Source organism: Rhinatrema bivittatum, unplaced genomic scaffold (assembly GCF_901001135.1).
Source record: "Rhinatrema bivittatum unplaced genomic scaffold, aRhiBiv1.1, whole genome shotgun sequence".
Lineage (NCBI taxonomy): Eukaryota > Metazoa > Chordata > Amphibia > Gymnophiona > Rhinatrematidae > Rhinatrema > Rhinatrema bivittatum.
The window spans coordinates 47,109-61,154 of NW_021820861.1; the positions used below are offsets into that span (position 1 = coordinate 47,109).

The following is a 14,046-nucleotide window of genomic DNA, read 5'->3' on the forward strand; positions in this document are numbered from 1 at the left end:
CGGGAAACTACAGACCGGTTAGCCTGACTTCAGTGCCAGGAAAAATAGTGGAAAGTGTTCTAAACATCAAAATCACAGAACATATAGAAAGACATGGTTTAATGGAACAAAGTCAGCATGGCTTTACCCAGGGCAAGTCTTGCCTCACAAATCTGCTTCACTTTTTTGAAGGAGTTAATAAACATGTGGATAAGGGTAAACCGGTAGATATAGTATACTTGGATTTTCAGAAGGCGTTTGACAAAGTTCCTCATGAGAGGCTTCTAGGAAAAGTAAAAAGTCATGGGATAGGTGGCGATGTCCTTTCGTGGATTGCAAACTGGCTAAAAGACAGGAAACAGAGAGTAGGATTAAATGGGCAATTTTCTCAGTGGAAGGGAGTGGACAGTGGAGTGCCTCAGGGATCTGTATTGGGACCCTTACTGTTCAATATATTTATAAATGATTTGGAAAGAAATACGACGAGTGAGATAATCAAATTTGCAGATGACACAAAATTGTTCAGAGTAGTTAAATCACAAGCAGATTGTGATAAATTGCAGGAAGACCTTGTGAGACTGGAAAATTGGGCATCCAAATGGCAGATGAAATTTAATGTGGATAAGTGCAAGGTGATGCATATAGGGAAAAATAACCCATGCTATAATTACACAATGTTGGGTTCCATATTAGGTGCTATAACCCAAGAAAGAGATCTAGGTGTCATAGTGGATAACACACTGAAATCGTCGGTGCAGTGTGCTGCGGCAGTCAAAAAAGCAAACAGAATGTTGGGAATTATTAGAAAAGGAATGGTGAATAAAACGGAAAATGTCATAATGCCTCTGTATCGCTCCATGGTGAGACCGCACCTTGAATACTGTGTACAATTCTGGTCACCGCATCTCAAAAAAGATATAATTGCGATGGAGAAGGTACAGAGAAGGGCTACCAAAATGATAAGGGGAATGGAACAACTCCCCTATGAGGAAAGACTAAAGAGGTTAGGACTTTTCAGCTTGGAGAAGAGACGACTGAGGGGGGATATGATAGAGGTGTTTAAAATCATGAGAGGTCTAGAACGGGTAGATGTGAATTGGTTATTTACTCTTTCGGATAGTAGAAAGACTAGGGGGCACTCCATGAAGTTAGCATGGGGTACATTTAAAACTAATCGGAGAAAGTTCTTTTTTACTCAACGCACAATTAAACTCTGGAATTTGTTGCCAGCGAATGTGGTTAGTGCAGTTAGTATAGCTGTGTTTAAAAAAGGATTGGATAAGTTCTTGGAGGAGAAGTCCATTACTTGCTATTAAGTTCACTTAGAGAATAGCCACTGCCATTAGCAATGGTTACATGGAATAGACTTAGTTTTTGGGTACTTGCCAGGTTCTTATGGCCTGGATTGGCCACTGTTGGAAACAGGATGCTGGGCTTGATGGACCCTTGGTCTGACCCAGTATGGCATTTTCTTATGTTCTTATGTAGATTTAGGTGAGTTGTCTACATGTAGGTTAAAGTCTCCTACAATTATTTATTTATGTACCGTTTTACCAATTGAACAAAGCGGTTTACAATAATTGTGGACCTGGAAACATTTTAGTGAAGATTTTGATTAGAAGTGAGCAGTCTTTTTGGAGTGTTCCGGATGGGCTATAGATCAAACCAATATTTAGAAGTGGAGATTAGTATTGCAACCTCGTTTGGTGGGTTTATCTCAATTTTGTAGGGTTTAAGTTTGAGTCCTTTTGGCAGATTATTAAGAGACCCCCACCTTTTCATTTGTGTCTGGGGAAGTGAAAGATATCCTAGGTTGGGTTATCCATTTGGTTTAGGAGGACATTATCACTGTCTTTCAGCCATGTTCCAGTAATGCAGAATATAGTGGGATTTAGTTCCTCTAGTAGGTCATTTATCTGTGGTATCTTTTTTTTTTTTATATATATAGAGATTGAACATTCATCCCTATCACTGTCTCAATCCCTTCCTTCATGGATAACTGAAGGCTTTTTTCTCTCTCTTTTGCTTTCATCCCCATCATTGTCTGTCCATCTCTCAAACTAAGGGGGTCATTTTTCAAAATGCGATAAGGTGTTTTCGCATGCGTTAAAGGGCTTATCGCATGTGATCGCACCATATTGTATGGTGCGATGCAAATTCCGAAAATAGGAGGAGCTAGGGATGGAGAATGGGCTGGGTTAGCCTGAGCTATCGCACAGCTGTAACTACACCTCTTTCAAATGCGTTAGGCTGTGCAGTAAGGTTTCATTGCCATGTCTCCCGTAAGTCCAAGTTCAGCTGAATTGAGAGAGAGAGAGAGAGAGAGAGACTGGACATAATATCATGGCCCATAGGCAGGTATTTGTATCCCTATTTTGACATTCTACGTGACACCTACGAACAGAACCGTGGTCTCTTGAGAAGATTTGCTGGCCTTCGGAGTGAGGAAACTCACTCCAAGATGGAATTTGCCCAAATCTCATCTTGGAGTGAGTTTCCTCACTCCGAAGGCCAGCAAATCTTCACAAGAGACCACAGTTCTGTTCGTAGGTGTCACGTAGAATGTCAAAGTGGCCCCTAACCCCCTACACTCTTACCTAATCCCCACCTCGAGTTACTAGGTGGGCCTACCATAGGGATACAAATACCTGCCTATGGGCCATGATATTATGGCCAGTCTCTCTCTCTCTCATCTGGGATCCTTAAACATGGTCCCCCAGTGGTTGAATGCAGGTAATACAACAGGTCTGGCACTTATCGCAGAATCTGAAATGGTATCGCAATTTGCACTAGCTTAGCTCTTCGCACAGGTAATTAGCGTAAAACATGCCCCTTTTGCTATCGCATGCGGTACTTACCGCATTTTGATAAATCCACCCCTAAATTAGTAAAGATGTAACTATCTTCCTTCTCCTTTGATTACAGAAATTCTGGGTAAACCCAGTCTCACAGCCAGCCTCTCCCAGCCTGTGGAGCACAGAGACTCTGTAACATTAACATGTGGCACCTCCAGCACTATCCAAACAATCCTGTGGTACAAAGAGAGACAGAGTCTCCCATCTAATGACAGGATGAGCCTGTCCCCAGATAACAGAACTCTAACCATATCCAGTGTCTCCATCGCCGACTCAGGCAGTTATCAATGCGAGGTCATTAACCTTATTAGCAGCAACATGAGTGACCCGTACACCCTGACCGTTTACTGTAAGTATTTATTCTTGCTCTCTCACTGACTTTGCTTCAGTTCAACTTTATATTTTTCTTTTCTCATAGATGGACCTAAAAATGTATAAATTAACCCTCAGGGAGCCATAAGCAAACCTCTATCGTCACAGCTAGGTTTAGACTGAGTGACTGAATTTATCCCAGCCTCACATTATATTTGGACTGTAAATGGTACTCTAAATTTCCCTTTGAGGGGAGGAGTATCCTGACTGGTCTCGGGGTTCTTTTGGAGTGGGGAGTCTCTCCAAATTCAGTTTGTGAACACCATTGCAGAAAGAAACCTCACTCCTAAGCCAAAGTGTGTTGTTCTTTTTAACTTTAGGCAGGTGTATGCAGTGGCAGACTCATGGTATCCAGGTAACGTCTCCTGAGTAACTTTTCTGCTCAATGGCCCGCTGAATTTCTACCTCTAAGAACATAAGAACTTGCCATGCTGGGTCAGACCAAGGGTCCATCAAGCCCAGCATCCTGTTTCCAACAGAGGCCAAACCAGGCCACAAGAACCTGGCAATTACCCAAACACTAAGAAGATCCCATGCTACTGATGCAGCCCTCTCCGTGGCAGCACAGTATAACTGGAGTTTAGCACCTGCAGTAGTGGCAAACAACTCCCAAGCTGTGCTTCCAGCACCGGCCTGACTTTACACTCTGACTTGATTTGCACGCCGCTTTTCACTGCCTCAGTGAGCACGCAAGTCTTTCAATTCTGGCCTGAGCATTTGACTTAAATTCATATATCAATTGAAAAATCCCTTGAGTTTCTTCCATCTCCTCCAATTATCCTTTCATAGAACATGCACAAGGAATGTGAAGCATGTCGCAAATCTATGGCCTTATTGAGGGTCTCTGAGGAAAAAGCAAACTAAGTGTCAAACAAAAGCTGAGGCAAAACGATTAGCATAGAAAGAAACCAGCAGGGAATGCTAAGCAAACCTAAAGAAGCTCAAGGAAACGAGGCCAGGCACTCTCATCTAACCTACCACCGATGGGGAGAAAGTTGATTTTACCCACGTAGCCCTGACAAAATTTCTTTTAAAATTGAAACATCACTGATGTTGTGTAAATAAAACAATCAGTTTCGCTCTATGTGTTGTGTTGGATATGAGCCCCTGTCCTTGTTTCCTATTGAGTCTTCAAGTAGCAAAACATAATGCAGACTTTCTGCTTGTACAGAACACTTGCTCTGAGGTTTCCCAGGGGTAATGTTTTCTTTATAGAGGAAAATATATAGGCATGCCATGACCCCCACTCATCAGCTCCATCTACAAGAATTCAGAACCTCACGCCGTACATTTTCAGCCAACAGCCAGTGACCAAAGTTAACCAGGTAAACTTATCTGGATAACTATGCTTCGGTATTGAGTGGCCATGCTGCTGAATTTATCTGGCTGTGTCACAGTTAACTGGATAAGTATCCAGTTTCCCAGGCTGTGCTAAAGTTAGCCAGCTATGAGGGTCATTCTCTAACGCTATCGCACGTGAAAAGGGACGTTTTGCATGCAAAAAATCCCTTTTTGCGTGTAATAGCTAGCTCGGGGCAGAGTCGAGGTGGAGTCGGCCCCGGAAGAGTAGGAGTCGGGGCGGCATCGGGGCCGACGCTGTGCACTCATCACTGGCAGTGAAAGGTAAGATTCCTTATCGCCGCCAGTTTTGCACTGAATAACCACACCTTTTATGGTGTAGTTATTCGGCGCGACAGCTGGCAGCGATCACACCACGGAAGTGCGATTGCTGCCGGCTATTGCAGGACCGCCCCCCGCTTTGCCCCCGCCCCCTTTACTGCCAGATTCTCTAAGGTCTGCGACCTTAGAGAATCCAGGCCTATGTTAGCTGGATAACTATAAAAATTGGGGTGATCCAGCAACTCAAGCTGGGTAGCTGACTCCGCCCTCAAATGTCCTGTCCTGCCCCTGAGCTAGCCGGATAACTTTTTAGCCAGATAAAAAAGGTATCTAGCTATCTCGGGGCTGGTCAGCCATTGGGAATTCTCAATGCCCAGCTGTTTGTCCACTTAAGTCTGATTTTTGGGGTGTATATGGAGGACCTCTGAATCTTTACAGTAAGGGGGGGGGGGTGCTGGGGCAGACACGCCAGCACTACCACAGATTTTTTTTATAGTTTCATGGTCCTATTTTGTGTGTACTTTCTGCCCATGTCAGTGTCCAAACCCCATGCAGACCATCACCAATCTGTGACAAAGGGTGAAACTTCACATGGTTCACAGCCAAGGAAAACAGTATTTAGGGGATTTTTATTTCCACATTGATGATCCTTCTGACCCTTATGCCTCAGGGTACCTTGCCATTGTTACCTCATTTGACATCAAGCTAGGATCTATTGCCCCCCACACATCTCGTCCATGTTTTTTTATTGTTGGTCTTGACTCCAAGGAGTAGGGACCATCCATTATGTGTATCTGTACAGTGCTGCATACATCTGGTATAAACTGTACACATAATTATTAATACTAATGTTAAGGGAGAGTCATGGGAGAATAGTATGGATAATATTTAGGAACTAAATTTAGAAGGAATTATGGAGGAAGCAAGGAACGGGGGATACATGGGCGTAGAATCTGTGGGACAGTCTTTGTTGGGGGAAACACTGCTTATGTTTCTGGCAGCTCTTGGTACTGTCCTAGGTTCTGGAGTCCTGTAACCGTGAGGCCCGTATTTTCTCAGTACAGCCTGACTGGACTTGGAAGATTGAAGTAGGAGTCAGCTGTGGTACTGGCCTTGGTGCTGTTCTACTGATCACTGCGGCTGTTCTTTTTTACAAGAAATGCAGCAACTACCAGAGAGGAAAAACTAGTAAGTGCCTCCCCAGCTTTGGTAAACAGTTTTATCACAGAGTGAGAATCGGAGGCCAAACCTTATGTTTTTTCCATCTCATGCTCCAGGTGACAAAGAGAACATGTTTGAGGTCCATGATGTGAGCAAAGCATCTCCAGCCCCGTATGAGAACATTATACCTCAGAATCCAGGAGGAGCTTCTGTGAGTTATCACCAAATATTTCCATAGTAAAACCCATGCAAGGAGAGACAGGTGCATGTGATCCCCTCCATGTATAAGAGGTACATAAATGCTCTGCTGAAGGGTATTGCATAGAGCATTTAGGTATCTGTAGAGAATCTGTTAAAAAGGAAACTTACTAGCCTAAGGGGTGAGTACAACTCATTCAAAGAACAACCCTAGAGACTGCTCTACCCCATGCCACTGGCACAGACTTCTTCTAGAAGGAGGAGAAGAGTCTATCTTACTACAGGCTTAGGGAAAACTCGGACTGTGGCTCAAAGGTATCTGTTGTGGCACATGAAGGAGAAGCCTCCAGAGACACCTGGAATAGGGATTAAAGTTAATGAGGGAGTCTGCTGTAGTAATGAATTTACAAGAGAGAGCAGAGACACCCAAAAGAAGATAAATACATTCTAGAAGGGGACTCCATAGTGAGGGCCGTATGGAGCTAACTGTGAAAGAAAGGAAGGCAAGTCCTGTCCTTTCCATTTGACTCAACTTGTAGGGATGGTGGGAAATCCACAAGTTAGGTGGAGAAATGTTGAAGCTTTGATGACTGGCGCTACTGCTCACAAGTTTCAAACTATTGCTAAGTCAACCCCTTTTTGTGTCTCTTGCACGGTATCCAATATACACATAGAAACATAGAAATGACAGCAGAAGAAGACCAATAGACCCATCCAGTCTGCCCAGCAAGCTTTCACACATTTTCTCATATTTATCTGTTACTCCGACCGCTGAGTCCAGGGCCCTTATTGGTGGCTTTTTATTCTAATTTCCTTCCACCCCCACCATTGTTGCAGAGAGCAGTGTTGGATCTGTATCAAAGTGAAGTATAAGGCTTAATGTTTGAGGGTAGTAACCGTCGTATTGAGCAAGTTACCCCGATGTTTATATACACATACCCTCAGATCAATGCCTTGTTAGATGTTGGCTGGATGTAAATCCTATTTCTTCATTCGCCCTGCCGTTGAAGCAGTGAGCTGCACTGGATATGCATTCAAAGTGAAGTATCAGGCTTAATTTGCTTATTTGCTTACCCAGACTGTGCAATTCAGTTCTTTTTATCTGAATATAAATCTTTTTTCATTCCCTCTTTGAAGCAGAGATAACATTGAAGCAGAGATTTACCCTGGAAAAGCATTGAAAGTGAAGTATCAGGCTTAATTGGTTTGGGGTAAAACCGCCGCAACAAGCAAGCTACTCCCACGCTTGTTTACTCGGACTGTGCTACCTTGTTGGTTGTTGCCTGACTGAACTCCTCATTCCACATTTCCTCTTGCCGTTGAAGCATAGAGCAATGTTAGAGTCTCATTAACCATGTGAATATTTATTGAATAAGGGTATTAATCACCAGGTAGTATCCGTCATTCCACAAGCCACCCCCATACCTCTTCTCTTCATTCCCATCCTCCAGGTTTTATGGATCTACAGAGTTTATCCCACGCCCCTTTGAAATCCTTCATGGTTTCAGTCTTCACCATTTCCTCAGGAAGGACATTCCAGGCATCCACCACCCTCTCTATGAAGAAATACTTCCTGACATTGGTTCTGAATCTTCCTCCCAGAGTTTTAAATTGTGACCCCTGGTTCTGCTGATTTTTTTTCCCAACAAGATTTAGTGAGAGAGGTAACAGTGGTGGGGCCACTTGGCAATAGTGATCATAATATGATCAAATTTGAATTAATGACTGGAAGAGGAACAGTATGCAAATCCACGGCTCTTGTGCTAAACTTTCAAAAGGAAAACTTTGATAAAATGAGAAAAATTGTTAGAAAAAAAACTGAAAGGAGCAGCTACAAAAGTAAAAAATGTCCAAGAGGCGTGGTCATTGTTAAAAAATACCATTCTAGAAGCACAGTCCAGATGTATTCCACACATTAAGAAAGGTGGAAAGAAGGCAAAACGATTACCAGCATGGTTAAAAGGGGAGGTGAAAGAAGCTATTTTAGTCAAAAGATCTTCATTCAAAAATTGAAGAAAGATCCAACAGAAGAAAATAGGATAATGCATAAAAGTTGGCAAGTTAAATGAAAGACATTGATAAGAGAGGCTAAGAGAGAATTTGAAAAGAAGTTGGCCTTAGAGGTAAAACACAGTAAAAACTTTTTAAAATATATCCAAAACAGAAAGCCTGTGAGGGAGTCAGTTGGACCGTTAGATGAGCGAGGGGTTAAAGGGGCACTTAAAGAAGATAAGGCCATCATGGAAAGATTAAATGATTTCTTTGCTTTGGTGTTTACTGAAGAGGATGTTAGGGAGATACCCATAATGGAGAAGGTTTTCATGGGCAATGATTCAGATGGACTGAATCAAATCACGGTGAACCTAGAAGATGTGGTAGGCCTGATTGACAAACTGAAGAGTAGTAAATCACCCAACCAGATGGTATATACCCCAGAGTTCTGAAGGAACTAAAAAATGAAATTTCAGACTTATTAGTAAAATTTTGTAACCTATCATTAAAATCATCCATTGTACCTGAAGACTGGAGGATAGCAAATGTAACCCCAATATTTAAAAAGGGTTCCAGGGGTGATCCGGGAAACTACAGACCGGTTAGCCGGACTTCAGTGCCAGGAAAAATAGTAGAAAGTGTTCTAAACATCAAAATCACAGAACATATAGAAAGACATGGTTTAATGGAACAAAGTCAGCATGGCTTTACCCAAGGCAAGTCTTGCCTCACAAATCTGCTTCACTTTTTTGAAGGAGTTAATAAACATGTGGATAAAGGTGAACCGGTAGATGTAGTACACTTGGATTTTCAGAAGGCGTTTGACAAAGTCCCTCATGAGAGGCTTCTAGGAAAAGTAAAAAGTAATGGGATAGTTGGCAATATCCTTTCGTGGATTGCAAACTGGCTAAAAGACAGGAAACAGAGAGTAGGATTAAATGGACAATTTTCTCAGTGGAAGGGAGTAGGCAGTGGAGTGCCTCAGGGATCTGTAATGAGACCCTTACTTTTCAATATATTTATAAATGATCTGGAAAGAAATGTGACGAGTGAGATAATCAAATTTGCAGATGATACAAAATTGTTCAGAGTAGTTAAATCACAAGCAGATTGTGATAAATTGCAGGAAGACCTTGTGAGACTGGAAAATTGGGCATCAAAATGGCAGATGAAATTTAATGTGGATAAGTGCAAGGTGATGCATATAGGGAAAAATAACTCATGCTATAGTTACACAATATTAGGTTCCATATTAGGTACTACAACCCAAGAAAGAGATCTAGGTGTCATAGTGGATAACACATTGAAATCGTCGGTTCAATGTGCTGCAGCAGTCAAAAAAGCAAACAGAATGTTGGGAATTATTAGAAAGAGAATGGTGAATAAAATGGAAAATGTCATAATGCCTCTGTATTGCTCCATGGTGAGACCGCACCTTGAATATTGTGTACAATTCTGGTCGCCGCATCTCAAAAAAGATATAATTGCGATGGAGAAGGTACAGAGAAGGGCTACCAAAATGATAAGGGGAATGGAACAACTCCCCTATGAGGAAAGACTAAAGAGGTTAGGACTTTTCAGCTTGGAGAAGAGACGGCTGAGGGGGGACATGATAGAGGTCTTTAAAATCATGAGAGGTGTAGAACGGGTAGATGTGAATCGGTTATTTACTCTTTCGGATAATAGCAAGACTAGGGGGTAGTCCATGAAGTTAGCATGGGGCACATTTAAAGCTAATCGGAGAAAGTTCTTTTTCACTCAACGCACAACTGAACTCTGGAATTTGTTGCCAGAGGATGTGGTTAGTGCAGTTAGTATAACTGTGTTTAAAAAAAGATTGGATAAGTACTTGGAGGAGAAGTCCATTACCTGCTATTAATTAAGTTGACTTAGAAATTAGCCACTGCCATTACAACAGTAACATGGAATAGTAGGGGTGTGCATCCGTTTTCCACGTATTTGTGATCCGCAACGAATTTTGTCCTATCTGTTAAATACGTGGGGAGGCGAAATGCATCGCGACTCCCCACGTATTTAACGGATTTCTGTTTTATTCGGCCACCTAAATAAAAATTTAAACAAACCCTCCTGAACCCCCCCAAGACTTACCAAAACTCCCTGGTGGTCCAGCAGGGGGTCCGGGAACTATCCCCTGCACTCACACCCTCGGTGCTGGTTTCATCATGGCGCCGATAGCCTTTGTCACAGGGGCTACCGGTGCCATTGGTCAGCCCGTCACATGGTAGGAGCACAAGATGGCGCCGGTGACCATGTGACAGGGGCTGACCAATGGCACCAGTAGCCCCTGTGACACAGGCTATCAGCGCCATGATGAAACCGGTAAACGAGGGTGTGAGAGTGCAGGGGCTGGCTTCTGGACTCCCCGCTGGTCCACCAGGGAGTTTTGGTAAGTCTTGGGGGGGGGGGGGGTCAGGAGGGTGGGGGGTTGTAGTTAATTTTAATTTTAGCTGGGACACGAATATAACTCGCCGTAATAATGCATCGGGGCGCCATGCGGCCGAATGCAACGCATTTGTTCCCCGACAAATCCGAATCACGAATGCAACGTATGACGTCCCTCTGCACATCCCTATGGAATAGACTTAGTTTTTGGGTACTTTCCAGGTTCTTATGACCTGGATTGGCCACTGTTGGAAACAGGATGCTGGGCTTGATGGACCCTTGGTCTGACCCAGTATGGCATGTTCTTATGTTTGGATCATTAAAACCTGTCAAGTAAACAGTGCTCAACCCAGTCACTTTGCAGTTTCTTGTGCTCATTCTCATCCAAGTGGGTCTCCTGAAGGAATGCCATGTGAGTTGCACATGTATTTTTCTGTGGAGAAATGAGAAAGGCATGTGAACTTGAGATCATTGTGCACCAAAGAACAAAGAATATGCAAAATTATGATTTGGTAAACTTTCAACAGAAATTTGAGAAGTAGAGAAGAGCACTGGACAAATCCATTGCTTTCTCAGAAATGCAGCCTGGCTACAGAAGAAGGAATTATCCTCACATAGAACTAATTCATGGATGAAAAAAATGGGGTAGATTTTATAAACGTACATGTGGGCGTACTTTTGTTCGTGCACCAGACGCGAACAAAAGTAAGCTGAATTTTATAAGATACGTGCGTATCTTATAAAATCCGGGGACGGCACGCGCTGCCTGTTCCCACAGAGGCCGCTCCGAAATCTGAGCGGCCTTGGAGGGAACTTTCCTTCCACCTCCCCTCACCTTCCCCTCCCTAACCTACCCCCCCCCGGCCCTATCTAACCCCCCCTACCTTTGTTGGCAGATTTACGCCTGCAGAAAGCAGACGTAAATCTGCGCGCGCCAGCGTGCTGCTGGCACGCCATCACCCGACCCGGGGGATGGTCCGGAGGCCTCGACCACGCCCCCGAAACGCCCCCCCCCCCCCATGCAAGCTTCGGGACTTACGCGCTTCCCGGGGCTTGCGCATGCCGCCGAGCCTATGCGAAATAGGCTCGGAGTGCGCAGGGGGGGGGGGTTGGGGTAGGTTTTCGGGGGGTACGCGTGTACCCCTTTGAAAATCTACCCCTGTGTGCAGGAAAGAAGGTATTGGGTGCATTGGGGATGTACCTGTGAGGACAAAGATCTTTACAGATGGGATGGTTTGTGTCTATCCAAGAAGGGCATTTTAGTCCCTAACTGTTGTTTCAAGTCTTACTTAAACCAGCATTTAAAATAAGTGGAGGGTGGGGATACATCAAAAAGTCTCCCCCCCAACAAAAAACATGTCAGGCAATCAAGGTAAGAACATAAGAAATTGCCATGCTGGGTCAGACCAAGGGTCCATCAAGCCCAGCATCCTGTTTCCAACAGAGGCCAAGACCAGGCCACAAGAACCTGGCAATTATCAATAAGATCCCATGCTACTGATGCAATTAATTGCAGTGGCTATTCCCTAAGTAAAGCTGATTAATAGCAGTTAATGGACTTCTCCTCCAAGAACTTATCCAAACCTTGAAGGGATAAAAACCCAAGATAAATCAAACGACATAATATGTCACTATGTATCTGTCCCATCCCCCCCCCCCCCAATCCAGCTCTACCCCTCCTATTTCCTCCACCCCTCCACCCAGTTTTCTCTTCCTTTCCCCTGGCTCAAGCCCATCACTCCAGCCCTCCTCTCCCTCCCCCTTATCCCAAGCTGACTCCCCTCCAGCTCTCGCCCCATCAAAGGAACAATGATCAAACCCACTGCTCCCTCCTCTACCCAGGCTGTGTGGGACAATGCAGCAACCCTTGTTTAAAAGATCCAATGCAAAGTTAAAATTATTTAAAAGAACAACTCTGATTCTATTTTTCCTTATTAGTCTTTAATGTAAATCATATACTGTGTATAAACAAACAGAGAGCGATACATACGGGAAAATAAAACAATATACTTACATTATAGTAAATAGCACAGTGCTGGTTTTTGAACCTCCCCTTGCTTAGAGCCCTACTGCTTATATAGGTTAAACTAGCAAAGTCAGCAAGCCATCTGGTTTCTGCTTGCATGTTTCACACCACAAAATTTATTGCTTTGTCTGCTTCGTCTCCCCCTTATCTTCTCTCCCTTAGAATTCCTTCCCACAGATTATCTGCTTCGTACCCTTCAGTGCCGTCTCCTGCTTCATCCTGTGTCTCACTTTGTTGATTCTGTTGTTATCTTTGAAGTCCTGCAAGAGTTGTTTATAACTTTTCCTTTAGAGTCTGGCATTCAAGGTCTCTGGTATTTTTTCTTCAGCAGAAATACCATCAGTACGTTCAGCAATGGTGGAGATGCCGGGAATTGAACCCGGGTATAGTCAACAATCCTCCCTTGAGTCAGGAGAGCTCCTGGCTCATACTGGTGTTCAATTCTTCACACAGGGGACTAGTAAAGAGATGAGGGCCGTTCTTCTGAATCTGGGGAAGAATCTTTCCTTAACACCTCCCTTTTAACTACTCTTACTTTCCTCAACCCTTCTATCTCTGACATGATTTGTGGTATGCACTATGCGAGCAGTGTCCAGGTTAATATTGCTATAGGCTATCATACTGTTCTGTATGGTTTCTGGTCGTTTCCAGATCTTACAAGTCAAACAACAATTCCAAATAACTAATGCGATGCTACTAAGCAGAGTTAATAATAATGGATGAGTAAGCCATTTTACGTATTTGTCAGCTGAGGGTGATTTTCCAGTGAAAATATCCCACCAATGATGGGAAAGATCATTTCTAATCTTTACAGCAAGTCGATTTAGTTCTTGTTTGTCAAATCTAGCTTGAACAATAATTTGTTCAATACCTTGTTTAACCTGTTCTAGTTCTTTTTTAATTACCTTAGAGGTGTTGATTGCTTTCCTCAGTAAAGTATAATTAATTTGCCATAAGGGCCATTCAACATATGTAAAGCTTTGTATTTTGGTTACATTTTTCCTTAAATCCGGGAATAAGAGGAAAGATTGATCCTTCCACCATAGTTCATTTACATTGTTATAGCATTTACTAATGATTGTGTGATTTCCCATCCAGGGATTGTTTTTTATAGTAGTTCTATTGGCTGTAATCACACAAATATGTTGGGCTCCAATTTCTACAAAATATTCATACCGTGAAGACCGTACATCAAAAATGCAGATGTCATGTACCTGTAAGCACGGTTCAGATAATGGGGATTCTAAAGGACATATTTTACCTTCAGGGACTTCGGTACACCATTGGTTTTGCTCATTTACCCATTCACCTAGTAATTTGGGTTGCCAGAATGTAATATTGTCATTAAAATCATGTACAATTGGGGAAATAAAATATTGACATACCATGCTGGCCTTTCTTATTTTATAAATGTCAATCTGTCCTAAACAATAAAATTCA

General features: G+C 43.1%; 1 protein-coding gene across 1 annotated transcript in view; it reads left to right on the forward strand.

Moving 5' to 3' along the window:
* Positions 1–2,904: 2,904 nt before the first annotated feature.
* Positions 2,905–14,046, forward strand: part of LOC115082239 (carcinoembryonic antigen-related cell adhesion molecule 1-like) — a gene marked incomplete at its 5' end in the record, with an annotated part of 70,705 nt that continues 59,563 nt past the window's right edge. Inside the window, 3 exons of the mRNA XM_029586488.1 lie at positions 2,905–3,183; positions 5,886–6,014; positions 6,104–6,198. Of these exons, the coding sequence (XP_029442348.1) occupies positions 2,905–3,183; positions 5,886–6,014; positions 6,104–6,198 (503 nt within the window). The remainder of the gene's footprint in view (positions 3,184–5,885; positions 6,015–6,103; positions 6,199–14,046) is intronic.